The following is a 23,922-nucleotide window of genomic DNA, read 5'->3' as shown; positions in this document are numbered from 1 at the left end:
AGTGTGTTGATGCCTGTGCACAATGCCCAGGAGACGAGGAACTCCCAAGGGGGTTGCCCTGCAAGAAGTGCGCAGAATGATGAGACGAATGCAATATTCGGTTTGAGGAATTCTCCCATGCAGAATGGCGACTACAGCAGAGGTTCAAGCAATACTACGCTTTCTCAGTCAAGAATCGAAGGTTCCCCTCGCGCTTGCCATAGCAAAGGTCAAAGACCTTCGGGATTCCAATCTACTCAAGTATCAAACGCCTTCACCTGAACATCTAAGCTCTCGCTTATTTGTGTGAAAACTGACCAGTAAATAGCATTGAAGCTCTCGCAAAAGCGGATATTAAACAGCTTCAGACTATATTCAACAACGCCAAGATTGCAAAACAAGTATCTAATGGTGCGAAGCGAGCAGTAAAGAAGCGTTCTGCAGACGGAGATTTAACCCGATCAACGCCCAAAAGGTCCAGAAGAACTCAAGGGCCGGAGGGACTTGCAACTCCGGCGCAACTCGAGTCCTCTTTAGCAATTTCTATTTCTACAGATGCGGACGCAATCTCAGAAACCATTGTCGTCACCAACCGGGCACCTTTGGTGCTTGCCTTTGCTTTTGTGCTGCTAAAGTATACGATGCCAGAGCAACCTATTTCCAGCAGACTCAGTCTTGCTCAAGCCGTGGTCAGTGCTAATAGTCGTTCTAAAGCTGCTAAACTGGGCATCGAGAAAGGTCCAAGCGCAGAGGAGGAAGGCTGGGCAAAGGGACAGCCTTCAGTAAAAGTTCTTGGAAGGGAGATTAGTGTTTTAAAGAGACTGGGCTATTTTGGGGACCCGGAGGGGGAGGATGGGGGTTCTCAAGCGTCTTCAATCACACTCCCAGAAGAAGCGAAAGTTTCCGAGAATTCTCCGTCCTTATGGGGTCTGGACTTGGAGGCCCTGCGAAAATCAAATGGACCCGTACTTCCAGGCGCAAGTAGGGGACAATCTTCAATCCTTCCAATCTACAGACCAGAATCTGCTCGTGACTACTTGTTAAAATCGTTCAGCTTCGATGAGCAAGACTCTTCGGTGGCCCAAAGTAAGAAACGGGGAAACCCGGCAGAAATGGGCTCGAACCAAGAAAAGTGTCTCGGACTCCTGCTCGGTGCCGTTGATTTACTCTGTACGTCTTGGTCATCTACGCTGAGCAAGTATGAGTTGGATAGGCGAGCGTGGGCTTGGTACTTGAAAGTTAGACCGGATGTTCAGGCCGGCCCGGCCGGATGGGGTCAGAAAGGGAGAGTTCACTTATCTGATATTCTCGCCCTAAGAAAGTGATGATGAAATGAAACCTCTTGCCAAACCTCCCGAATTAGATTACTACACCAATTATCCACCAATTGAAGATTGAATGAGATCTATCTATTTTCGCTGTTTCATCGCTTTTGATACCATTTGGGTACATACACTTTGAAAGTAGAATGGCAAAATCGGACATTACTCATTGACCCTCTAATAGAATCAAGTCGACTTCCACTTCATATCAAACATACGGTGCCGCAAAGTCCTGGAAAGCGCACTTCGGTATAATATTACACAGCTCTTTTGCCTATAATTAATGTCGATGCTCATCGGAACACTATATCGAAATGGAATTAAATATATATATATATTATACTTTGACTGGCCGTAAAGCAGATATGACGTTCAAGAGGGTTACACGAATATGTAGCGTCTCCGGACAGACGGCGGATAAAAATCGTTACCTTCTGAATTTGTCGCACATAGTGTTGTAAGGTTTGGAGGAATGGCAGGATATTGGCCACTATGCACCCTCTACGAGGAAGATATTGAACAGGATGGCAAGTTAAAAGATGCAAGAGACACAACGTGACTAAGAATTGATGGTCTGAGCCAATTCCCCAGCTGGGCCTAGCAGCCACAAAGCCGAAACACTCCATGATACTTTGTAAAACAGCGGGAAAATAGAGCACCACTTCCTTAGAAAATGGAGGCGTCCCCCACAAACAAGAGAGAAGACATATGCTCCACGGCACGAAGGCGAAACCTTTTGATGTGGATAAAAAGATCTTCCGCGACCAGAAACCCCCATATGGTGATTCTCAACCATGGCTCAAGAAGTGTAACCAGTTAAAGGCCTAAAGGACAGCGTTGCGTTGACAAGTCGAGGTCACGTTGCGTCGTATAAACAATTGAAAGTCTTCAGAGGTGTCAGATGCAGCACCTTGCACATGAAGATCGGTTCGGTTGCAAGCCTGGCTTGGACAGGGATTTTAGACACCGAGGATGGGGCGGTGTCGAAAGCGATGCAAGAGACTAGTTAGTTAGGACTTAGACCGCACGAAAAAGGGACGGATCCATAACAAGGAAGCCAAACGGGTTAGGAGACAACTGCATATGCTCCGGCACCCAACATCGAAACCAGGATGATATCTGAAATCGAGTGGGCGTTCTATCACGTAGTTCTCACGTTGTTATTTGAGAGTTGACGTAAAAAGGATCGAAATTGCCCATCCTAAGTCCAAAACCTGAGATCGTCCGAGCTGCAGATGAGATAGGCGCCAACCATGGCCCTGAAACTGGCAAATCCGCCAAAGTGCGGGCAAAACAAGGGCAATCGATAACCATCTGATTGGACAGAGCGGCTTTGGTCCAATCCTTTGCTCGGCAGAGTATTTCTCCCCACATGAGGATGATGTCATCTAGGTGCGTAGCGGTGGTAGTTATAGAGAAGTTCGACAGAAGCCTCGTGGGATCTCAGTCCATCAGCCGGACAATACCAGCTGTCCGCCAGTCACCCTGCCCTGATCTCAGGGGAACAGCGTCGCTGGCTGCTGGAGTGCGTCGGTCCGCGGTGGCGGCAGGCGGGAATCTCACGTGACTACATCCCTTTTGGGCACGCGCCAAGAGTTTGGCGTATTGGCTCCGTACCGTATCCGTATCGACTTTGTAATTGCCCCGTGCGGTTGGTGTTATTATTACTAACCAGGTCGATTGCAGAACAACAGCCTTCCGTCTCCCCATCCACCCTTCACCGTTGGTTTTTCCACAAGAGGCCACCCTCCTCCTCACCAGTCCCTCGTTGATGCGATCTGCTTTTCCATTTCACCCAGTTCCGTTCTTTACCTTACTTCGAAAAAGAGAGAAAATCCGACTCCAGTCAATCTGGTCGCGCTGTCGAACTCGGTAGGGGGTTCAATCCCCAAGTGGGCAGTGCAGTCCACACAACCCATTCACAATGGCTCAACCGCCGTCCTCACGGCTCCCATCCGACCAGCGCGACGAATCGCGAAGAAATACCCACACGACACAAATTCGCTCGCTATCTTCAGGCCTCGAGAGCTCATCTGAAGGATCTCCAATCCAAAACGTATTCAGCGATGAATTTTCGTTGGAACCACTTGACCAGTTTAGTAGCAACCGGAGTTCTCTTACCACCCGGACCCTAACAGATAACTCTCCACCGTCCCCGTTATCCTTGGACGGAGCGCGGCCATCGTCCATGGTCAGCCCTTTCGACGACTCCTCGGATTCGTCGAGAATAGTGATGCAAACACCACGCGAACCACCCATAATCTCCGACCAAGGCAGACATGTCCCAGTTGAAACAAGCCCTGCCGCGCGAGCTGCCTCTGTTTCATCAGAAACGACAAGCAACCAGTCTTCTACACGAAGGAGTTTAAGTCCTTCTTCTCGATTCTCGATGCCGCGTGCAATGAGTCCCTACCGAGGTCAAACCAGACCGAGCCATCCCTATGCCATGTATCCCCAAGGAATCGGTGTCGCCAGATCGTCATCTACCTCCACTGTCTCAACCGTCCGGCCGCCCGAACGTAATTTCGTCGCAGCTGCTCCACAACACCCATATGCAATGTATTCCCAGAATACCGTCCCGGAGGAAGCCGATGGGGCCCAGAATCCGCCTATACCGATCGGTTTCCCGCGCCAAACCCAGCCATACCAAGTGCCCTCGACCCAGGCGCCCAACGAAGTCGGAGATATTGTGGGCCCAGATGGTCATATGGAACAATTACCCCCCTATTCGAGGTATCCAGAAAGCCTTCCTGCCAAACGGGAACTGGCTTCGGACGAAGATGTCTCCACCGACACCGCTCCAACCACGGATGAAACAGCCGTATCCCCTCGACCTGCCGGAAGTAGCGACGCAGGCGAAGACAGACAAGATGCAAACTTGAGTCTAAATGATACTAGTGGAGGCTTCAAAGAAAAGTTGACCAAGAAAGGGCGGAAAAAGGTTTGCTGTGGTGTCCCACTCTGGATGTTCTTCCTTGTCGCTGCGGTATTGCTACTAGGTACGGTTATTGGAGGGGTCATCGGTGGTCTTTTGGGTTCACAGCAAGGGGCAAAACGCGACCCCCCCGCTTCTAGCACGCCGTAAGTTTCCCTGTTCGCGACAGCATTGTTCGATTGATATTGATCCTCGTTTTATAGGACTGCCACGGTCACTGTCACTGCTGGTACCTTGGATGCAATTCCTCTGCCAACAGGAGATCCAGGTAGCCTACTGCCACTTCCCACAGGACAGTTTAACATTCCAGCGGGGACACTTCAGGATAACTCGAGCAATTGCGTAACTGCTTCGGAGTACGAAAGATCTTGGCAATGCAGAGCCATTGGCATGTTCAATTATGAAATCCAGAAAGACGAAGATGAAAATGCGATGATCGTGTTTACTTCATACAATGTCTCCGGGCATTTTTATTATGGCGCTCAACCACCCATCTTTAGAGACCCGGATCATCCACTTGAGCTGATGCTTGATAAAACGAACGTGTCTCTGGGGCCGGCATACTTCTTCTTCACCGCATTTGACAAGCTTGTGATTATTCCAGACGAAGCCTTTCCCCGCCCAATCCCGAAAAGAGGGGTGGATGGATCCCGATTGCTACAACGCTGGCCTAGGCTTTTTGAAAGAGTGTCGTCCTCCCCTGGCGATAAACCTTGGTTTTGCTGGTGGAATAACACTCTCATTGAAGTTTTCATATATGCGAACGAGATGAGCTCGGCAACAGAAGCCGCGAACTCTCCATCGCCATCCCCATCAGGGACGGCAACGTCTGACGCGTATGAGCCTGAACAGACCATTGGGGAACGCGGCGGTGTAAGGCTTCCGCAGACACCGCAAAATTTCTCCCCGCGTGTTATCAAGATTGAAGAGAAACGCTACAAATCCCATGGACAAACGGCGTATTGTGAACAGATGCAAGTTCTAGACAATGGAAACGTTAATCGACTATCCCCGGAGCAAATTCCCATCGACGAGATCTATACTTACACGGATGCGGGCTTGGCATCGGATAGCGAAAGGGGGTTATTTAAACGTGGTAAATTCCATGATGTTGGTTGTTTTTGCCAGTATTTCTATGATTGATTCTTGCCTCTGTTATCAGGATACAGAGCGATTGGGCGTTTTTACTGTTGCGTCTCGGGATTGTACTGGTGCACCTGGCGTTAAAGGTCTTCGTGCACACCCTTGTGCTTCATGATTCCAAGTTCAGTTTCTTTATATCTTTGATCTTGCTGATTAGCAGCCGACCTTGATCGGCCTGAGTCGCCCTTTCCATCCGTTTGCATTTTGGATACCATTACTTCATTAACGGGCTTTTGCCGTCTCTTTCCAGACTTCTTCCCTGCTTTGCATTTCCGGCATTTATGGCACCAGGAGAGGTTTATACATTTTCCTGTCGTTTCTGCACCTTAACTAGCTTTTCCTAGCAACTGCTCTCCTCTACAGCGCCACAACCACACCCATCTACCAAACCAGATGAATACCGCCCGAGATTTCGTCGAATTTTCTACTTTTTCCCCCCTCTCTCCCTCTCCCTCTCTTGGTTCCTTTATACCTCCGTTCCGTCATGACTAACTTCCTTCTGCCTAAATCTTAGCTCTTGTGTATATTTTGCTGGCCGGCTCATACATATCCTACCTTCAGATGTACTCCGATTCACACTTCTGCCACGACTTTCTCACTTTTTCTCCTACTACTCGCTGTGGCTGCAGGTCTTATGGGCGACAAGGCCTCTATCGGCTTTAGTTAATCTCTTCGAGTATATAAATTTTTCTCCTTGTTCTTAATCTAAAAAGCGGAAATATAAATAAAGATTAGTCTAGGCGCGTTTATTCTCTTTTGTTTTTTTACTTGCTTTATTCATTCCCCGCGCCTTTTGCCGGTACGAAACATAACTCATACATCATCAAAACCATGGTTGAAGAAACTAAGAACTCCCCAGTATTTCTTCCATCCCATCCGCTCATCTCATTTGCTAGAATAGGAGCAAGCGCTAAGAGCTATCCTGCATCCTCTTCACGAAGGTAGTAATTCACTCCTGCTTTGCAGCATCGGCTGTCATGCAAATATGAACAAGGGTCCTCTTCCATTCATGAATCTTGGCTGGACCAGGGTCTTTTATCTGTTTTGAAACAGTATGATGCCCACAATTGTTTCTCTTTTGCGAGGATTACAATCCTAGTCCTGTCGTATCGTTCGACGGAGAGCCGAAATTTTTTGTGGCGTGGTCGTCGTTTATTTTGACATCGTTAACTGCAAGCTAATAACAGATTATTTGCCTGGAAGGTGGGTTAACTGAGTTTAGAGGCGCAGAAGTCCTGATGAAGGTAAAGAGAGATATTATAATAAGGTAAGTATCCTACCGTGCAGAGGAGTCAATTAAAATGATCAGTGGCTAGTTTTATCATCAAGACATAGTCGGTGAGACGAGAAGAAGGGGAGAAGAAAGGGAAGCGTCAAAAAATTCACGCATCACACCTGCCACCCGGCAAAATAACCCTGCACCTCGTTATCCTGTCAAAAGCTCGGTCCCAGGTAAAAGCAAGTCATAAATCGTGTCAAAATTCAAGATGAAACTGGGGTTGAAAAGAAAGACGCAAATAGAGAGAAGGGTGGAGGTCAATCAGGTTTCTCGCTAGATGTTCCCTGCTAACATCTTCCCCGTCTCCCTCGCACCTCCATTACAAGTCAACCTTCTTCTTTGCGTCCGCTGCCTTCTCCTTTACCGCATCGGCCGCCTTCTGTCCCTCAGATCTCCCACTCAGGGCACCAATTTTCAATTGGTCCCAGACCCACTGCCCAGCACTCCACACTCGATCCAAAATACCCGCTTCCTGCACGACTGTGCCATACATGAAATAATTCGCATTTCGTCTTGCTTCTTCACGGAGCTCTTCTATCTCTATGTCACGCCGGATTTTGAGTCCATACGACTCCAAATATTTCCGGAGATCGTCTTTCGACCAAGTGTTCAAGCTCATGTCCTTTGCTGCGTCGGTGGCGGAAGCAAGATATGAGGTCATTGATGCGTAGCTATCGCCACCAGTCTTGGAGGCACTGATGTATGCATCCTGAGCCTGCTTTAAAAGATCATTTCTGCTCCCCTCGAGTTTCTGCAGGGCTTCCTTATGTTGAGAGGACAAGTATTTTCTAGACAAGAATTTTATTAGCAAAACTATGTGGACGGTGCAAGTGCCAATGGTTGCTTTACCCGAGATTCTCTTTAGTCCAAGTATCAAAGGTCCAAGCGGAATATCCGGTGGCAGCCTTATGGCTATGCAAGCGCACTGTGGCCAGAAGGTCATTGCGCTTTGATCCTTGGGGGACGGGTACGCCGCGGGCGTCTAGATATGCCTTAAGGCGGGAATCAGACCACTGTTCGATAGCGGAGTTGAAAAGGTCATCTATTTTCATTCGGGCATCTTCTGTTGCTCGTGCGAACTCATTTCCAGCTTTCGAAGTCGCTGCACCATATAACGACGTGATGGAGGATGTTGGCTCTTGCAGAAGCGACTTGCGGTGCTTACGTGCCAATGCGACCAATTCATTGCGTCGAGAACCCTGTGGGACTTTGATGTCATGCTCATCAAAAAATTTCTTAAAATCTGACTCGGACCAGGCGTTGAACAAAGCTTCAGTTAGGCTCTCTTGTGCTGCGGCAGCCGAAGAAGATGCAGCAGCAGCAGCCTTTTTGGATTCAATACTAGCGCGTCTCGCATTCCGTCGAATTACAGCGATCAGTTTATCTCGGGTTGTTGGTTGTGGGACGGCGTAGCCATGGCTGTCGAGATATTCCTTCAAGTCGGACTCTGACCAGTGATCATACAACCAGTTCCCAGGATACTGTGTTGTCTGGCCAAGCTTATGTGCAATTGCTTCGTAGTTATCCCTTACGGCGGATAAAAGAGTGTCCCGCTTTCTTGGTTGAGGATTTGGGATCCCATGTCTGTCCAGAAACGCCTTCAAATGCGATTCACTCCATCTGCTCTATATCAGTAACAATGCCGTTTCAAGTCATTCGAAAAAGGGTACGTACGAATCAAAAATCCACTCTTTCGCCTGCTCATAAGAATCGCTGACTGCGTCCGTTGTATGAGTTATAGGAGCCTGGATATATGCGTCCCAGTTTTTTTTGACTAGATTCTCCAGGTCCCTGCGGTCTGCATAAGTTGGATACGGGATATCTATTTTCGAGTCAGTTCTGCATTAGAGCTGCTTAAAACTAACTGTAGCACACCATGATCAGACAGCCACCGTTCCAATTCAGTTTCATGCCACCTATTATAAACTAAAGTTCTTGTTAGCACCCAGGATAGCGAAAGCTGCCGGATAGAGCCAAAACCAATCTTGCCATTGTATGTGATGTCCTCGGACGCACCAGCTCTGGTAAACCAATTGCTAGATCCGACGACCTCGGTGGCTGCTAGGGCCAGGACCAAACCCGTTGCAAAGAGCTTCATGTTGAGAGAGCCTTTTTAGTTGATGCCGTAAATATCTGCCTAGTGTACGGAGTACTCCGTAAACACAAACAAACTAGAATGCAAACCAGCAACAAACACTGCAAGTTACTGTAAAACGTGCTATTAGAGGAACAACTGGCCTGACTTTGAATATGTCAGAGAGCAATATTGATTAATGCCCATGTCGATGCCAGCACCGGACTCGAAGCAGGGAAAGCTGTTTGATAGAGCAGTAATTGTGCTATGACGTGGGGTGACGTAGTGTAGCGTGTTTGCATCGATGTTTGCATTCCCGATTGCTGGCGCTAAGCCGGAAAGGAAGGGATCCAGCTAACCTTATTTCGAGCTCACGTCACACGGGCCATACAGGTATTGCAGCTGCGGCTGTCGACGGGCAGTCAACACGGGCTGTTCTCGGGGAGTTGGCCCTGCGTTTTGGTTAGATTGTTGAGTTGCTTTGAGGGGAATGGACAATTTGTGATATTTCATCTCTACAATAGCTAGGCTCTGACCGGGATTCTGGAGGACTCAACCTCGCTAGGATCATCACGATGGATCCACACTGCAAACAGTTATCCTCCCCGAGCATCGTCAACTTCTCCTTCTCAGTGTAAGAATAGCACAGCTACACCTTGGATTAAGATATCCGCATCTTTTAAATTTGCCATCTTCTAACAATGTCTTGTTTCTAGGCTGATTCTCCTCGGTATTCTTCTATCCTATGTTCCACAACACCACCGAATCATCTCACGGCGCTCGTCCTTTGGCATATCTCCATATTTTGTCCTCCTAGGTACAACGTCAGGGACCTCCGGATTTGCAAATATCCTTCTTCTCCCTCGGAGTGCCAAAGATGTCGCATGCTGTGACGAAATCAGCGGATTCTCTTGTTTTGCTGGCCTCTTAGGAATCCTACAAGTCGGCACGCAGGCAGTATGCTTCGTTATCATGTAAGAACTTCCATTATTCCCAAAAAAAAAATTACAAAAGGTTTTTTTTACTGGGATATAAAATGGTAAAATTGGAAGCATTGGCATGACAATAAAGCTGATCCGGGAAGTTTAGCCTTGCACTCTTTGTTATCTTTTTCACCAACCCCGATACCACCGCGACATCAAAAAAACGTGAATCGCCATCATTCCGTACTGCTCTTCTAGTTGCCGCAGCATGTATAATCCATGCCGTAGCTGCTGTGGTTTTGGGTGTCACGATAGCGCTTGCATACCCGTCCTCCCGCCAGCTCTGGGCCAATATTTTTGGCATCATGGCAACCATCCTGTCGTCCATCCAATATTTCCCTCAAATATATACAACCTACGTCTTACGCCGTGTAGGTAGCTTGAGCATCCCAATGATGTGTATTCAGACCCCCGGCAGTCTTGTGTGGGCAGCTTCTCTGGCAGCCCGCTTGGGAACTGAAGGATGGAGCACATGGGGGGTCTATGTGGTCACAGCGCTTTTGCAAGGGACTCTCTTGATAATGGGAATATATTTCGAATACCTTAATCCTCAAAAGGGGGAGGGAGGCACTAATTCAGGAGGGGTCGCGGTCACTCTACCCTATGAGAATCGCGCTGAACCCAGCTTCTCGGAAGATAATGAAAATCGAGTGCTTGAACGAACTCCATTGCTGCGAAAGCCGTGAGTCTATGATATTTTTCTGCTATGTTTCACTCAGCGTTCATAATATAAGTTTTGGCTTAAAGTTGTGGAATAGTTAGATAGACTCTGTTGCTTGCATGTCTTTCCGCACTCTGCATATGTTTAGATACTTTCTTTCTAGGAAACGCTGAACAAGCTTCCTCTATCTTGCATTGCGAAGATCAACTATTCTCAACCAATCTGGGTGAATTACGGTTGAAGTGAAAACGCCCGCCCCCATATAGCTATTCAATTGCACCCTGTATTCGCACTCATAGCTCCCAATATCTAGGAACGCGAAAAAAGATGAGTATTAAAAAATACAAGAACTGTGCAGGTTCCTCAAGAACTCGCTTTGAAAAGTTATGTGTGTCAAGCACATAAGGTGCCTCATATACTCCGTACAAAAGGTTGGTATACTTGCGTAAGTGGCCCATTACATACCTTGCATCAAACCACAGCTAACAGCTTTATTGGCGTCAGGAAACTTTTGGCACATCCATCACGGCATCTCTCTGGAATGCCAGGTTTGCTGTTACCATAATTGCAGGTCCCGTCTGCAGCAACATTCCCACCCTGAATACAGCATACACGGCTGAAGAATTGTGACTTTGATAATGAATCACGAGGGCTTAGCAAGGTCACAGATATTTAGTGTGAGATGCCCGTCGACATCAGCGAGATAACGCGTACACCCAGCCGGCTAGAAAAGTTTGGTCGGTGAAAGTGCCTGGCTGCTATAATTACACAAAGGCCAATGAGCATGGATTTACTGCCATGTACTCGGTACAGTTTAATTGTCACCTGTGATCTGCCTGTTGTGTTTCGGTACTTTCAATTCATCTTTCTGTCGCATGTTACACTGCAGGCACGAGCAGTTCCCCATCAGATGCAATGCTGAAATATTCACATGTAACAATTTTGATTGGCGAAAACCCATAGTTTTCAAAACATCGCACAGCACCATTTTGGGCATCTCCCAAGACACATCAAAAAGAAGTGGTTCCTAATTGTGTGCCAGTCAAATCATTCAATTTTGTTTCTGGCATCCGGCCCATCTACCCTCTGACGCCTTATCAAAGCCTCAGTTCAACAGCTAGATGTGTGAACAGAGTCTTGTCCAACAGCACGGGCCACTATGTAGACAAGTATTTCCCATATATAACATATAAATGCCTTAGGATGATATGGGACAAGATCAGCAAATAGATCAGGGGATAGCCAGCTTTCTTAATTGGCACTTTTGTGGCATCGTCACTGCCATATAGTGGACTAGGCGCATCTGGTTGTTCACAACATGGTAACATAGATTCCATACTCCTGACAAAAACACAGGAGTTGTTTATGTGGAAAATGCCTGGCAGGGAAGCTAATTGTGACAGATGTTTGGTTGGTGCTTTCTTTTAAGGGTTGGAAACGTGGTATGAGATAGCTAATAGTTAACGCAGGAAACTTATGGATTCTCTTGACTCCATCGAATTGCAAAATTTTTGTCGAGGATGAATGCTTGTTGGATGGGGAGTAGAATCCTGATGCTGTAACTGACATTCCCGTGTAGTCTGAGGACTCTATATTAGGTTGGTAATGGCCACATGCAGGAACATATTTAGGAGACAGGAGCTTGAGGTTGCGGGCTTGTGTCAAATCTTCCAACTTCGCAGACCAGGGGACACAGACCATGTGACACAGACCATGTGAACTTGAGCTTATTCAAGTGCGGTGTTGTGAACCACAGTCATTAACAGGTAACCACTGGGTAGTAAACTCGGGCCCAGTCATAAATTCAGGAGGGACTGATGAAAAACTGTATTGAATTACTCTTTCAGGGGCTGTAGATGAATATAAACCAAGGCATTGGTGAGAAAGGCTCAAAGATTTAAAGCTACAAACATAAATCACCCGTACTAATATCATAATTCAATTCCACTAAAATGTTAGCCCTCAATTAATCAGTTGTCTACAAAGTGCTCCGCACCCAATTGTATAATGCACCTAGTTAATTCACCATTGTGTGATGGACAGAACGCCACTGCATCTGGCAGCAGTATTGACCTCAGACTGTAAAAATACCAAACGCTCCGGAGAGGTACTACCCCAGCAATCAAAAGTTAAAACAGAGGAAAGATTTAAAGAGGTGGCGAAACTCCCTTGGCAGGTGGCGTTTCCCGCCAGACTGAGTTATGACATCAGTGTACCAAGGCAGAACGAATGAACCCGTCTGGTAGCAGTTCGGCCATCATTGACGCGAAAACAGCCTACTCTGCTTTAGAACAATATTCGAACCATTAAAGCAAAGAGTTCTGATTATTTCTTGAGCAGCCCACTATCTCTGCAAAAGAGTTCCCAACCTACTTCTCCGCAAACATCTTCGGTCACACAAAATTGTGGCAATATGAACAGAGGAACGAGAGTGATTCTGTCCACGAAGCGGGCTTGCGCCAGCCTCAGAGCGCGGCCTCAAGCGTCGCCCAACCAGCTCACACACGAAGTGAATACGTACAGATTTGGGCATTCCGAAGCCTCACGGGGAAAGGGTACGTCAATATTCCAGTCGTAAGCGGCGAACAGCCTACCATGCTTGAATCCACGTTCCTTTTAATTGTTTGTATTTTTAAAAAGAAAAAAAAAAAGAAAGTCGGTCTCTAATTGAGCAATCTAGACTCGGAGTCTCATCATAAAGAAGAACGAGAACCACATTGCTTTGAACCAGCTTCCTTCTCCAAAGAATTCGACGAACATATTCCTTCGAACAAAGCCCGACCTACTCTTAGCGACGCATATCAGCACAGTGGAGTCGATGCAAAGCACCCTAAAAGGCCAGAAAAGAAAGAACTAAGCGAGGAAGACTCTCGCAAGCTGCAATATGACGAAGAAGAGGTCAAGAAGCACAACGAGGATGTAGAACGGCGATACGACAGGGCAATCAGCCAGGTTTCGGATAAGGGTGACAAGGGTGAACTTGGTACCTTGGACACTGAAGTTGATGATAAAGGGCATATAAGGGGAGAATAATGGCCCTAGGGTTAAATGTTTGTTGTCTGCTGGGGAAAACTCAGAGCGGTGCAGAAGCGGATGGAAAGGGGCATTCGCTATCGCCTAAATCATGAGCGGAGGTTTTGACTTTTGGCATTGCCAAAAATCGCATTCAGCGAAATATCGTCATCGATACTCAAAATCATACTGTATACATTAGGTATGCGAGTAGTAGGAATGGAGCCATGCTCAAAATTGTTGTTCGATGGTGATGAACTTCCCGTCAGAACCTAGGTATCCACCCGTCCAGCGGATCATAATAATTCCGCTCCGAACCCCTGCCACGTCGGGAGCCCCCTTTTCTAGGCCAGACCTCATTTCCATCCCCAAACCCCAAAGTTCATCAGTATTAACTCGTTCTCTTACACGTCTTTTATCACGCGCAGAACGTTTTGTGTCTTGTAATCACCCCCGATAGCCATACCCTGTATTGATGTCGCCAAAAGGACTGCACATCCCTAATGCAAGGGAGGTCTGTTACCCAAATCAAGAGGTTCCAGACCAAAAATCAACATTCACTGGGAGGCATATTTTGGGCCCTATCATGGGGAATCTCTTGCCTCGTCAGGGATTCCGAGCTAGGGGGCGATGCCCACTATTCCTCGAGGCCCCTCGAGATACATATGGGTTCAGAGAACTATCAGTAAATACTCACCTGCGGCAGACCTACAAAGGGCGACACAATCGGAGATCCAAACCCTTAAACTTGGGGTTGGCACGTATGACTGACTCTGGATATTTATCCCGTATGTACGGAGTAGCACTGCTACTCTAAGACCAGGCGCCTGCTGCTGTTTCAGATGAACAAACTTTTGTTAGACAGGGCCCACTCGCAAACCAACATTTAAACCTCTCTGAGATTGACTAAAATGGCCACACAAAGGAGATTCCCACGTGATTCAGAATCGACACCTATACAAGCTCCCTAACGGAGCAGTGATTTCAGAGTGGGAAGTCGCCAGAAATTTTCGGGTGGGAAAATGTGGAAGTCGTCGTTTAACGAAATTGATCCGGCAACTCGGTCAGCCGGCGCTGCTCTGCTATGTGCCATAACAAGGCAATATCTATTCTCCAGGCAATCCGAGCTCTGCTCCGAGATACTGGCCTGGCTGATACTGCCGATTGTGTTCAAGATTACGAGCAGCCCACGCATAAACAAGTTCTTCGGAGCAGCCGCTCCCTGCAATTTCGAAGCTCAACCTACATCTGCAGCATCATTATCAATAGTTACCGTAGGAGTTGTTGCATTTTGCCTTAGTACTGCAGGGAACGGCAAGTCTGAGTTCTTGGTAAGCAGCTCATGCTTTTAAAATAGTTAAGGTGCCCCCTGAGCTAACAACCAGAAGCCAGCTTTAACCCCATTACTTCTGTTGGTCCAGAAGTATCTTGGATCCGAGCTTCGCCCCCCAAGAACATCTAATTCTAGGTTCTTCCACCCTTTTGTGAACACAATCTTAGGTACGACATTGGCTGCATCATTTTTCATTTTTATCCTATCAGACTGGAATCTTCGAGGACATGCCTTATCGATTATCCCAGTTGCTGCTCTTCTCGTGGTCTATACCACCCTCACACCTAGGACCGATAAGAGCTCTCGATATCTTCCGTCTTTTGATATCGAAGCCACGATCATTCGTCTTTCATTACGCGTTGTAGTTGTGCTAGGCCTAGCGCTAGTTGTGGAAATTCTTGCGTTTGATCTCCCTAGAAGCACAGTCGTAGCTATATCAGCGCTAGGGTTGGCTAAAGCTTTGTTTTGGTATTTTATAATTCAAACAGTATGTCATGACCCTTATGAGAAAACTTAAATGGCTTACCAGCTTTTCAGGCTAGAAATTCTTCGTGGAACACTACATCTATCATAGAAACGTTCAGTGTCATATCCACTAGAAATCCCTTCACGCAATCTTCGGATACCCAAAGTTTATTCTTCGTTATAGCGTCTTTGCTTGCCCTTGGCCAGACCGTTCACATACTTCCAAAGCAGGCGAAGGCCAAGTCATGGCTGTGGCTGTTTTCTCTTGTTTCTCTTGTTCCATACCTTGCGAACATTCTGACCATTAGACTCTCGCAAACTTCATCATTGATTTACTCTCAGCAGCACCCCGTCGAAGCCTTGATCCAAAACGCCAATGCCACTTTCAACGCCTTGCTTCACAAACAATCCCGAAACTACACAGCAGCCCATAACGAATATCGACGTCGATACGGTACAGAACCCCCTCCAGGCTTCCAAGCCTGGTATGAATTTGCAAAATTCCATCAGTCACCCATCATCGATGACTTTGATATGATTTACGATGCTATTTCCCCATTTTGGAAACTCAGCGGTCAAGAGGTACTTGAGATTATGAGTCATATACAGAATGAGCCGAACAACGAGCTGTGGCTCTGTACATTTTCTGGCCTCCAGGCCAAGACTGAATGCAGCCATCCCCAGCGCACCTTTGACAGGCACAACCAACTCTTGTTCAACAAGCTATTGGAGAATTTGCGTGGTGTTCTTCCGGATGTCAAGTTTCTTGTCAACCACCTCGATGAACCGAGGGTCCTGATTCCTTCGGCCGCAGAAAGTTTTCGTGGCAATGTATGGTTCAACTTGACTGATATGTCAAGACGACCGGTCTGGGACACGCTTACTAGATTTTGTCCTTCTCAAGGAAGTAGGAGAAATGTTCGGGATGGGCACACGGTGGAAACGTTTGCCCTCCCTTTCGTCACCAATCGACTGTCGGACTTAAACCTGTGCTGGCATCCGGAGTACCGCGCTATACATGGTATCTCCATGAGCCCTTCAGCTTTTCGCCTTATTGAAGGATCCATACCAGTATTGACGACTGGGTCGCTGTCCACCATGGGTGACATCTTGTATCCCAGCCCAGCTTATATCGAGTCCGAGTTTCAATATGTTGAAGCAAATGACGTGGACTGGGATAAAAAGATAAACAATCTTTACTGGGCCGGTTCTACAACAGGCGGCTTTGCTTCGACCGATCAGTGGCGGGACTATCACCGGCAAAGGTTTGTGAGCTTGGCGCAGAATTTGAGAAGGCGTCAACATTATTACCTACGAGAAAGGGGCGGAGTGATCAGTCGTGTGAGCTCATCATTTCTCAATAGCAGGTTGTTCGACGTTGCCTTTACTAGAATATTCCAGTGCGAGAAGAAATACTGCCGGGACCAACATATGTACTTTAAGGTTAAGTCGTGGGCGGACAAAGACAAAGCGCTCCGGTCGCGACTCGCATTTGATATTGACGGAAATGGCATTAGCGGCCGCTACTACAAGCTTCTAGCTTCCAAATCTGCGCCGTTGAAACAAACCCTCTTCCGAGAGTGGCATGACGAGCGTCTAGTGCCATGGGTTCATTACATACCGGTCAGCCAAAGTTTGGAAGAGCTTCCTGAGCTTGTGTTCTATCTCACTTCAACCGAAGCTGGGCAGAAAAGGGCCAGAGAGATTGCAGAGCAGGGTAGAGACTGGTTTTCTAAGGCCTTCCGCGATGTTGATCTGACAGTCTATACCTATCGGTTAATGCTAGAGCTGGCAAGACTACAAGATCCAAAAAGGCCAGCAGCTTGATACGTTAAATCTATAAAGTGCTCTGTGTTCATGGACTTGGGCTGGACGTTATTCTATCATTTTTGGCCCGGAGTTCTGTTGCGCTTGGTGGTCAATGTGACGAGGCTTTTATGCAATCTAACAGAGTATTAATTACATCAAATCATCCGGCCAAACCACATATAAACTTCAGCACTAGATTGCTCCATAATGACGACGTTCCGGCTCAACTGCATTCTTGCAAGATGTATCCCGCGACCCTGTTAATAACCAATCCATCGTTTCTATTATTTTTGCAGTGCTAGCACAGCCACTTCCAAGCCCTAAATCCAGAAAACCAAGGATAACTAAGAAGCCCTGCTATTTGCAATCTGGTATGAGGCTCAATTCTGAGCATACTTCTTGACCAATCAATCCGTTGCTCTATATCTTGTTCTGAAAGTCCTACAGTCCCAATTCGATGACCATGGCGCTTCTGGGCCCAGAATCCTTCAGGATCGATGCACCAGGGTAACAGGTTTCTAGGAGAAAGTAAACTGAATTTCACAGAAGAAAGCTTCCAGGAACGGGAGCTGATATGCATACGAACTTTTTCCACGCAGAATCCGTTTAGGTTCCAATATTTGCCCTAGGCGGGGGGGAAAGGACCAGCTAGTTGAAGCGTATGGTATATAATGGAATCACATGGACTCATTCCATATAGAAAGACGCTTCCAAAATTCAACTCGCAAAGCTGCGTTTCTAGGTTGGGTGGGCTGCAAGTGGTCGAAAGCACGAGCTGAAACATATGAACTTACGGTACGAACCAGCTGCCCAGACGTCCATGATTGTTCTCCACTCAGAGTCGACCTTACCTCCAGAAGGCTCATAGAAAGTTACCCCAGGAGCGTGAATTGAGGTTGGGGTGCTTCGATAGTGATATTTTATCTGATTATCGAATGCTAAGTACGTTAGGATGATACCTGGAATGTGCGAACTCACAATTTCTAAAATCCATGATTTTGAGGCAGAGGGGGTTCATGTTCGCAGTAATGTTTATTGTTCCTTCTAAATAACCCACCAAGGAGATGGCGAGAACATAGTATGCGGGGAGCAGCCGGTTCTGATCTTAGGGACTCCGAGCCACAACAGGAACACATTCAGAATCAGAGAAATATTCTACTATTGATGCCTCAAATGATCCTTCAACTGTGGCTTGCTTTGCAAGATTTCCCATGTGAAAATCTGCATTGTTAGGAATCTCTCAGTATTTTGCAACTATCAACAAGATTCATACCGCCATGCGTCACTCCTCGATCATACAGATATGAGAGCCCCATTCCAATTTGAAATGGGACCTCCTTTAACTAGTTACATGAGGCTCGAAAGCTGAGATAATATCTCAAATTTTTCAGGCTTGCCACAACCTCGGCAACACAGCACTCATGTGTTCCATTTGGCCCTAGGGTGTGCTCAATTATGACCAAAATCTTAGATATCAAAGGATTTGAAGCTTGTTTTTCTTGCCGGCGATATGTGAGGCATGGATTTTAAGAGCAACGCAGTGACTGTTCTAGCATAAACTATTTCATTATGAAAACTGTATTAGGCAATACTCTTGAAGCGACTTACAGCAGACCCAAAAATTCTTTTGCTGGCCATATTGTGGTAAATGCGCCATGGCCTAGCTTTTCCATGATCCTATACCTTGGCCTCGAGTCTCAGAGGCCGACTTCTTAAGAATCTCTTAGGAGTGCGGGATGGTAACCTCTTAGGCTGTATAAGCTCATATGTATCCTCTACATCATTAGTACCATTGTAGAACAACATATTGGCTGCTATAATTGAGACGGGTAGAGTCAGGACAAAAATGGAAGATGTAGTATCGCAATACAACCCTCTTAGGAATTTCACTTAAAGGTATCCTAGTTGAATGTGAGTGAATAAATAAATCCAAATGTTTCAAGAAACTTGAGGATAAACTGAATAGGAATAGCCGTTCTCTGTCCCAACACAGCGCGGAGAGAAGGAATGCCGGGTGGAGGTATCCGGAAATAAAAAAAGGAAAGAAAAGAAAAAGAAAGGGAGAGGATTGTAAGCAGAAGAGGATGATGAACCAGAGCCCACCGGCTCCAGGTAACTACCCTTCGACATAGCAGCCCGCCTGTGACGTAGGCATTTTTTAGGGAGCCTGAGAAATTGAATCCAGACTCAAAATATAAACGGATACTGATAAAAGGAGATATCAATGAACCTGCTATTGGACAATAAGTAAGACTCACTATAAGTAGTAAAATGTATGGTTGTAAGGAGAATAGAGATCAGCCAGAACTATCTATGGCAGGCCATACAATGTAGCATATGCGGGTAAGACGGAAGTGGCCGGTATGGAATAAATAACTATCATCCATAATTATCCTCCATATCATGGAAGGAAAGTGGCCAGGGGATCTTGTAATATCTCAGATATACAACCATACCAAAGTTACAATTTTTCAGGACTTTCAGCCAACCAGATATTCACGACGGCTATTTCCTGGCGGCCGGGTGGTAACTTCTCCTCTCTTTTGTTAACAGGTCAGGAAACAAATAGAAGGAGCAGCCGGAGAAAGTCAAATCAGCAGGAGTCAATGGCGTTCAAAGAAATTTGTAGTCACGGCCATTGCTGGTCATGTTATCTACCATACCGCCTCTTATTTAGGAGCTTCCGGGTCGCCCTCCGCGACCAGCTTTCCAACGACCAGGTATTTCTCCAGAAACCTTTCCTCCCAGCCCCTGAGGTTGTCTAGTTGCTCTTCGTCCAAGCCATGTAGATCATCTAAAGGACCTTTAAGGTCCTTTGTGAGCATCTCCTCGTCAAAGCTCTGGCAAGCCAATCCTCGAGTAGCGTCACGGCCGGCAAAGTTCTCATACGGTCCGCCCTGGAAAATCACACAAAAAGTTTAGGACAGGTGCTCTAAATGGGAAAGGCTGCGAAGGGGTTCCGAATTACCGGGCCGTAAAAATTCCTCCCCGGGCTCACATCAAAAACCTTTCCGCGAACCGCAAGGTATACAGGTTTGTTGTCTTGTCCATTAAACTCTATCAGGGTTGTTGGTTTGAACGTGCGGAATACAACCGGAGCCTGGTCTTTTGGTAGGGTAACTGGGGCCTTGGGCCGGAACTGCATATACACCACGACGACAAAAAGGGAGAGAAGGACTAGATTTATTGGGGAAGCAATAGATGCCCTAAGAGCTGAGGTTAGAAGGTCGAGCCAGCATATTGTAGCAATCGAAGGAGAGAGGCCCCGTCGAGGGATACAGCTTACACCTCAGGGACCGGGGAAGCATTGGCATCTTTGGCAAATTAGCTCTGGTGGACCTAGGATTACTCAGGAAGTACGCGGGAAGACGAACCTGACGCCATTCTGATGTAGCTCGTAAAACTGTCTCAAGTAGACAATGCAAGAAAGGGTCGCGGTGAATATCTTCCCACCACCGCGCAGTTGCGGACGCTTCCGAGCTTTCACCATCACGGCCATTGGCTGCAAGCCTGTCTGCGAAGACTGCGTGTTATGTCATCGATGAGTGGTTGATTATATAATATAACCTTTCCGCACTGGTAACTAGTTAACTAACTAACTAACTTAGCTCGTGTTCGTCGGCTTTGAAACTGCGCTAGTCTCAAATGAGGCGATGCGGCGGCGGCGACATCGCGGCGTTGTGAATGGAGGGATCGTTACAGCTGCGAGTGGAGGAGAGGTGAAGAACACAACTTCTTGTCCTGCTGGCCGGTGAATGCAATCATTCCTTATCCCTCTTCATTGGTCTGGAACCATTATTGATGTCACTCCTTTATTCTTCCTCTTCATTCTTTCAAATTATACAGCATTTTGAGGGGGAAATTATTTGGAAATCTCTCCGGCAGTGTCATGTTCCCTTCTTCTGAATCTCAATTGTTTTAGACTTCACAATACAAAGGGGGCCATCGCATCGCACAGCCTCCACAGAATATTATTTTTATATCTCATTGTCTTCTTTTGGTACTGCCGAGCAAGGTCCTCGAAGCACTCTTCGTGAGGTATGATCCCGCCGCAGCTTGATTTTGGCCCCAAGCGCAGAGCTCGCACAGCCATGCGTGTAGCCATTATCCCCCCTCTCCCCTTCCCCCCCCCAAAAAAAAAAAAAAGAAAAGAAAAGAAAAGAAAAAAAAGAAAAAGCCGCATTTGGATAGTAGTGAGTGCGTTTACTGACGTATGAGTGGTGACGTTTGGAAGATTATGAAATGTGGAAAGCGAGTCATCCTCCTACTCCCAAAGACATGGCAAACCCCCGGTCAAGGGGGCCGAGATTTACAATTGAGCGCAACAAAGAACAAGGGTTTGTGAGCCCACATGTACAGGAAATGAATTATGAGAACAATCCATACGGACGACCATTTCGTTCATAGTGAGTGGAATGCTAGCCCAATTTCACCTTAAAAACAAGAGGCCTGACTGTGTCGTAAGCAATTCTATGGAACCGCCGCCCGCGATTGGCAAGGAGCCACGCATAACATCCTCGATTTACTCTGACTGGGATTCTGATAACGAACGTCGACCCACAAAGCCCCACGTTTATCTTGACCGTTCCTCTGAATATCGCGATAGTCAGTACACTGATGCATCGCCGCCTGTGTCGCCAATGCCTGGCCAGTATAGAAATACTACCGGAAATGATAGCCCAGACATATCTCCTATAGAAGAGTTTTTTGAACCTGCTGTTCAATTTCCCCGTGAAAAAATCAATTTTCCCGATGCAGTTCCGGTCTCTCAGAAAGTTGCGAAGGCGCCTCAAATGACAAAGGACGACCCAAACGCCGGTGCCATCCCAAAAGGCAGACGCGGATTTTCCGGACCGCAGCCTGCTCGAAAAACAAAGTGGGATGAGTTTTCAGGCGAACCGACCAAAAGCGATCGCGGCAAGTTTGCCCAAGTTTCCCCCAAGAATCCGCATTTGCCAGTGTTATCAAATCTCAAGCCTTCGCAGAAGCACCCTTTCGGTTTCTTTACAAGAAACAAGGATACAAATCAAGGCCGCAGACGAGCCCCAAAGCTTGACCCAGAAGATCCGGCCTTGGTGCCTCCTACTCGTCCACCGTGGAAAGGCGCTAGTGGAAGGTCTGCCATTTTGAACCCGATTTCGACCAAAAAGCCGTCCGCAGAGGAACCATTTATTCCCCCACCCAGGAAGGATAGTCGACCTCAACCAGTCGAACCGCTGCACACTACACCAGCAGGGCTTTCAACCACCTCTTTAAAGGTACCATCCGACTCGGTAGCGCCATTTAGAATCGATACCTTCGATTTCGCGACATCGCAGAGTGGTATACAAGAGGATACCGGTTACGCGGCGGACTCGATGAATGGGTCCAATGGACAGAATCCATCTACAATGCTCAATAGTCTGCCAGACCTTTCGCATCCCCTTCGTAGCGAAGCTCGAATACGGGACGTCCCGTTAGAGCCGGATTACATGAAGCTGGAAAGCCTAGACTTGGAACCTCAGCCGGTGAGCCGTTTCAGTATGACGACTTTCGCTACCACCGAAGTAGGCACCCCACCGCAATCTTCTCGACGAAGCAACGAGAAAGATGCTCCGCCTCTTCCAGATATCCCCACCGATATAGCGGCCAAAGCTGCTAGGATAACGGCGCGAAAGCCTACTCCATCCCAGCTGTCGGCGGTTACTTCGAAGTCGTTGCCACGGAGCCCGCCAGAAGTGGAGGCTAACAATCGCATCGAAGCAATGGAGGCAAAACTTCGCGATCTTGCCCGAAGACGCGGTAATATCAATACCATCATCAACGAATTGACACAAGTCATACAGCCAAGTTCAATCGCTTACGATTTTGCGACTCGTGCTGAAGTTACAAAGACCGTGAAGAGCCTTAATAACGAGCTAGACGATATCAAGAAAGATGAGCACGATATCGGGCTCAAACTTCATCGGGCGTATAAGAAGAAGGATGAAGAGGATGAGTACGAAGGGTCTGGATTATGGATTAAGAGAGTCACCAGCTAAAATGGCTTCGACTGATGCAGCCGGCGTCATGATCCTTGCACAGTATTCATACAAGACCCTGGTTGGTCGTTCTTCGATTTGAAATTTCTTGAAGTTTTCCCTTCCTCCACATTTCAAATTTCCCTAGCCCTTTTTACTCCAGTGAACACTTGTTTACTCTGCTACTTCTTGAGAATACCCTTTTGCCCAAAAATTTTACAAATTCAGATCTATGTTCAAAGAACCCTGGGCGATTCTGTGAATTGTTTCTGTGAAGCTTTCCTTTCATGTACATATATTTTCTTCATTATACGGACTTAAGGTGGTTTAGTTTCCGACATGAAAATGCGTATAGTGGTGCTCAAGATCAATGGCAGGCGCTACTCTCAAGTTCAAAATTTCGTAGAAGTAGATCACCGCCCGCTCATGCTATGGGTACTCGCTCGCGAAGAGAACGGCAATTCAAGGGACCGTAACGCCCGTCAGAGGACATAATGTCGTTACATCGTAGGCTCGACAACCCGAACCAGAAGAGCCGCTACCCCATCACTTTTTACCGGACTTCTTGATTCCTTGTTGGCCGGTATTCATCGGGCCCTTGCCCTTCGCTTTATCAGCCATTTCCTTTCTGGCTTTGGCCTCTGGAGAGAAAAGAGGTTATCAGCTTTTAGAGCTCCTCTTAGAAGGCGATTACGAGAGCCCTCCTAGGATAGACCACAATAAAAGACAAAGATCATACCTGCTTTCTGCCTCTCTCTGAAGGCGAGATCATCGTCATCCAGTTCTTTCCTTTCCTTCTTAGCAGCCTTGAGGGGTTTGGCTTTGCCGCCTGTAACAGATCCTTCAATCAGTCGATGAAAAATCAAGAGCGGTGGTGGTTCCAGTTGAAAAACAAACCTTCTCTAGATTGACCACCCATGTTTGCGTA

At 47.1% G+C, this 23,922-nt stretch overlaps 10 protein-coding genes across 10 annotated transcripts; 6 read left to right on the top strand and 4 right to left on the bottom strand.

The window, feature by feature from the left end:
* Nucleotides 1-124: 124 nt before the first annotated feature.
* On the top strand, nt 125-1,383 carry CIMG_03616 (uncharacterized protein; the record flags this gene model as incomplete). The annotated part of the gene is made up of 2 exons (XM_001244174.2): nt 125-240; nt 308-1,383. 2 exons carry the CDS (start codon nt 125-127, stop codon nt 1,302-1,304), a joined length of 1,113 nt encoding a protein of 370 aa, XP_001244175.1. The 3' UTR covers nt 1,305-1,383.
* A 409-nt stretch (nt 1,384-1,792) lies between these two features.
* Nucleotides 1,793-2,786, bottom strand: CIMG_13726 (uncharacterized protein). Its single transcript, XM_004446322.1, has one exon. It carries the CDS (start codon nt 2,095-2,097, stop codon nt 1,861-1,863), a length of 237 nt encoding a protein of 78 aa, XP_004446379.1. The 5' UTR covers nt 2,098-2,786; the 3' UTR covers nt 1,793-1,860.
* A 219-nt stretch (nt 2,787-3,005) lies between these two features.
* Nucleotides 3,006-6,128, top strand: CIMG_03615 (uncharacterized protein). Its single transcript, XM_001244173.2, has 2 exons — nt 3,006-4,382; nt 4,440-6,128. Exons 1-2 carry the CDS (start codon nt 3,226-3,228, stop codon nt 5,377-5,379), a joined length of 2,097 nt encoding a protein of 698 aa, XP_001244174.2. The 5' UTR covers nt 3,006-3,225; the 3' UTR covers nt 5,380-6,128.
* A 484-nt stretch (nt 6,129-6,612) lies between these two features.
* CIMG_03614 (uncharacterized protein) lies at nt 6,613-8,907 on the bottom strand. The gene is made up of 5 exons (XM_001244172.2): nt 8,675-8,907; nt 8,534-8,584; nt 8,333-8,480; nt 7,508-8,278; nt 6,613-7,446 (listed from the first exon to the last, which is right to left on the bottom strand). The coding sequence occupies exons 1-5, from the start codon at nt 8,754-8,756 to the stop codon at nt 6,978-6,980; spliced, it is 1,521 nt and encodes a 506-aa protein (XP_001244173.2). The 5' UTR covers nt 8,757-8,907; the 3' UTR covers nt 6,613-6,977.
* Nucleotides 8,908-9,141: 234 nt separating this feature from the next.
* CIMG_03613 (PQ loop repeat protein) lies at nt 9,142-10,668 on the top strand. The gene is made up of 3 exons (XM_001244171.2): nt 9,142-9,366; nt 9,449-9,706; nt 9,822-10,668. Exons 1-3 carry the CDS (start codon nt 9,308-9,310, stop codon nt 10,399-10,401), a joined length of 897 nt encoding a protein of 298 aa, XP_001244172.2. The 5' UTR covers nt 9,142-9,307; the 3' UTR covers nt 10,402-10,668.
* Nucleotides 10,669-12,602: 1,934 nt separating this feature from the next.
* CIMG_03612 (uncharacterized protein) lies at nt 12,603-13,631 on the top strand. Its single transcript, XM_001244170.2, has 2 exons — nt 12,603-12,931; nt 13,057-13,631. The coding sequence occupies exons 1-2, from the start codon at nt 12,790-12,792 to the stop codon at nt 13,407-13,409; spliced, it is 495 nt and encodes a 164-aa protein (XP_001244171.2). The 5' UTR covers nt 12,603-12,789; the 3' UTR covers nt 13,410-13,631.
* A 387-nt stretch (nt 13,632-14,018) lies between these two features.
* CIMG_03611 (uncharacterized protein) lies at nt 14,019-17,013 on the top strand (the record flags this gene model as incomplete). The annotated part of the gene is made up of 4 exons (XM_001244169.2): nt 14,019-14,149; nt 14,368-14,719; nt 14,777-15,208; nt 15,259-17,013. 4 exons carry the CDS (start codon nt 14,019-14,021, stop codon nt 17,011-17,013), a joined length of 2,670 nt encoding a protein of 889 aa, XP_001244170.2.
* A 2,336-nt stretch (nt 17,014-19,349) lies between these two features.
* CIMG_03609 (DNA damage response protein) lies at nt 19,350-20,478 on the bottom strand. Its single transcript, XM_001244167.2, has 4 exons — nt 20,370-20,478; nt 20,282-20,309; nt 19,964-20,201; nt 19,350-19,892 (listed from the first exon to the last, which is right to left on the bottom strand). The coding sequence occupies exons 1-4, from the start codon at nt 20,377-20,379 to the stop codon at nt 19,665-19,667; spliced, it is 504 nt and encodes a 167-aa protein (XP_001244168.1). The 5' UTR covers nt 20,380-20,478; the 3' UTR covers nt 19,350-19,664.
* Nucleotides 20,479-20,805: 327 nt separating this feature from the next.
* On the top strand, nt 20,806-23,365 carry CIMG_03607 (uncharacterized protein). The gene is made up of 3 exons (XM_001244165.2): nt 20,806-21,033; nt 21,230-21,401; nt 21,461-23,365. The coding sequence occupies exons 2-3, from the start codon at nt 21,238-21,240 to the stop codon at nt 23,013-23,015; spliced, it is 1,719 nt and encodes a 572-aa protein (XP_001244166.2). The 5' UTR covers nt 20,806-21,033; nt 21,230-21,237; the 3' UTR covers nt 23,016-23,365.
* Nucleotides 23,366-23,540: 175 nt separating this feature from the next.
* Nucleotides 23,541-23,913, bottom strand: CIMG_11158 (uncharacterized protein; the record flags this gene model as incomplete). Its single annotated transcript, XM_012358259.1, has 3 exons — nt 23,541-23,635; nt 23,734-23,823; nt 23,892-23,913. The coding sequence occupies 3 exons, from the start codon at nt 23,911-23,913 to the stop codon at nt 23,541-23,543; spliced, it is 207 nt and encodes a 68-aa protein (XP_012213682.1).
* Nucleotides 23,914-23,922: the final 9 nt, after the last annotated feature.

This window comes from Coccidioides immitis, assembly GCF_000149335.2.
Source record: "Coccidioides immitis RS genomic scaffold supercont3.6, whole genome shotgun sequence".
Taxonomy (NCBI): Eukaryota; Fungi; Ascomycota; class Eurotiomycetes; order Onygenales; family Onygenaceae; genus Coccidioides; species Coccidioides immitis.
The sequence above is the reverse complement of the archived record's forward strand: the minus strand, read 5'-3'. Positions and strand labels throughout refer to the sequence as shown.

Bases quoted from the DNA above. Each gene is read 5' to 3' on its own strand.
- CIMG_03613 (XM_001244171.2), top strand. From the start codon at position 9,308: ATGGATCCACACTGCAAACAGTTATCCTCCCCGAGCATCGTCAACTTC. The intron at 9,367-9,448 runs GTAAGAATAGCA...TCTTGTTTCTAG, and splicing joins GTCAACTTCTCCTTCTCAGT to GCTGATTCTCCTCGGTATTC. The intron at 9,707-9,821 runs GTAAGAACTTCC...CGGGAAGTTTAG, and splicing joins GCAGTATGCTTCGTTATCAT to CCTTGCACTCTTTGTTATCT.
- CIMG_13726 (XM_004446322.1), bottom strand. From the start codon at position 2,097: ATGGTTGAGAATCACCATATGGGGGTTTCTGGTCGCGGAAGATCTTTT.
- CIMG_03609 (XM_001244167.2), bottom strand. The intron at 20,202-20,281 runs GTAAGCTGTATC...CTCAGCTCTTAG, and splicing joins GCTTCCCCGGTCCCTGAGGT to GGCATCTATTGCTTCCCCAA. The intron at 19,893-19,963 runs GTAATTCGGAAC...GTGATTTTCCAG, and splicing joins GGAGGAATTTTTACGGCCCG to GGCGGACCGTATGAGAACTT.
- CIMG_03607 (XM_001244165.2), top strand. From the start codon at position 21,238: ATGTGGAAAGCGAGTCATCCTCCTACTCCCAAAGACATGGCAAACCCC. The intron at 21,402-21,460 runs GTGAGTGGAATG...CTGTGTCGTAAG, and splicing joins GGACGACCATTTCGTTCATA to CAATTCTATGGAACCGCCGC.
- CIMG_03612 (XM_001244170.2), top strand. From the start codon at position 12,790: ATGAACAGAGGAACGAGAGTGATTCTGTCCACGAAGCGGGCTTGCGCC. The intron at 12,932-13,056 runs GTACGTCAATAT...TGAGCAATCTAG, and splicing joins CGAAGCCTCACGGGGAAAGG to ACTCGGAGTCTCATCATAAA.
- CIMG_03614 (XM_001244172.2), bottom strand. From the start codon at position 8,756: ATGAAGCTCTTTGCAACGGGTTTGGTCCTGGCCCTAGCAGCCACCGAG. The intron at 8,481-8,533 runs GTGTGCTACAGT...ACTCGAAAATAG, and splicing joins ACGGTGGCTGTCTGATCATG to ATATCCCGTATCCAACTTAT. The intron at 7,447-7,507 runs GTAAAGCAACCA...ATTCTTGTCTAG, and splicing joins TGGACTAAAGAGAATCTCGG to AAAATACTTGTCCTCTCAAC.
- CIMG_03615 (XM_001244173.2), top strand. From the start codon at position 3,226: ATGGCTCAACCGCCGTCCTCACGGCTCCCATCCGACCAGCGCGACGAA. The intron at 4,383-4,439 runs GTAAGTTTCCCT...CTCGTTTTATAG, and splicing joins CCCCCCGCTTCTAGCACGCC to GACTGCCACGGTCACTGTCA.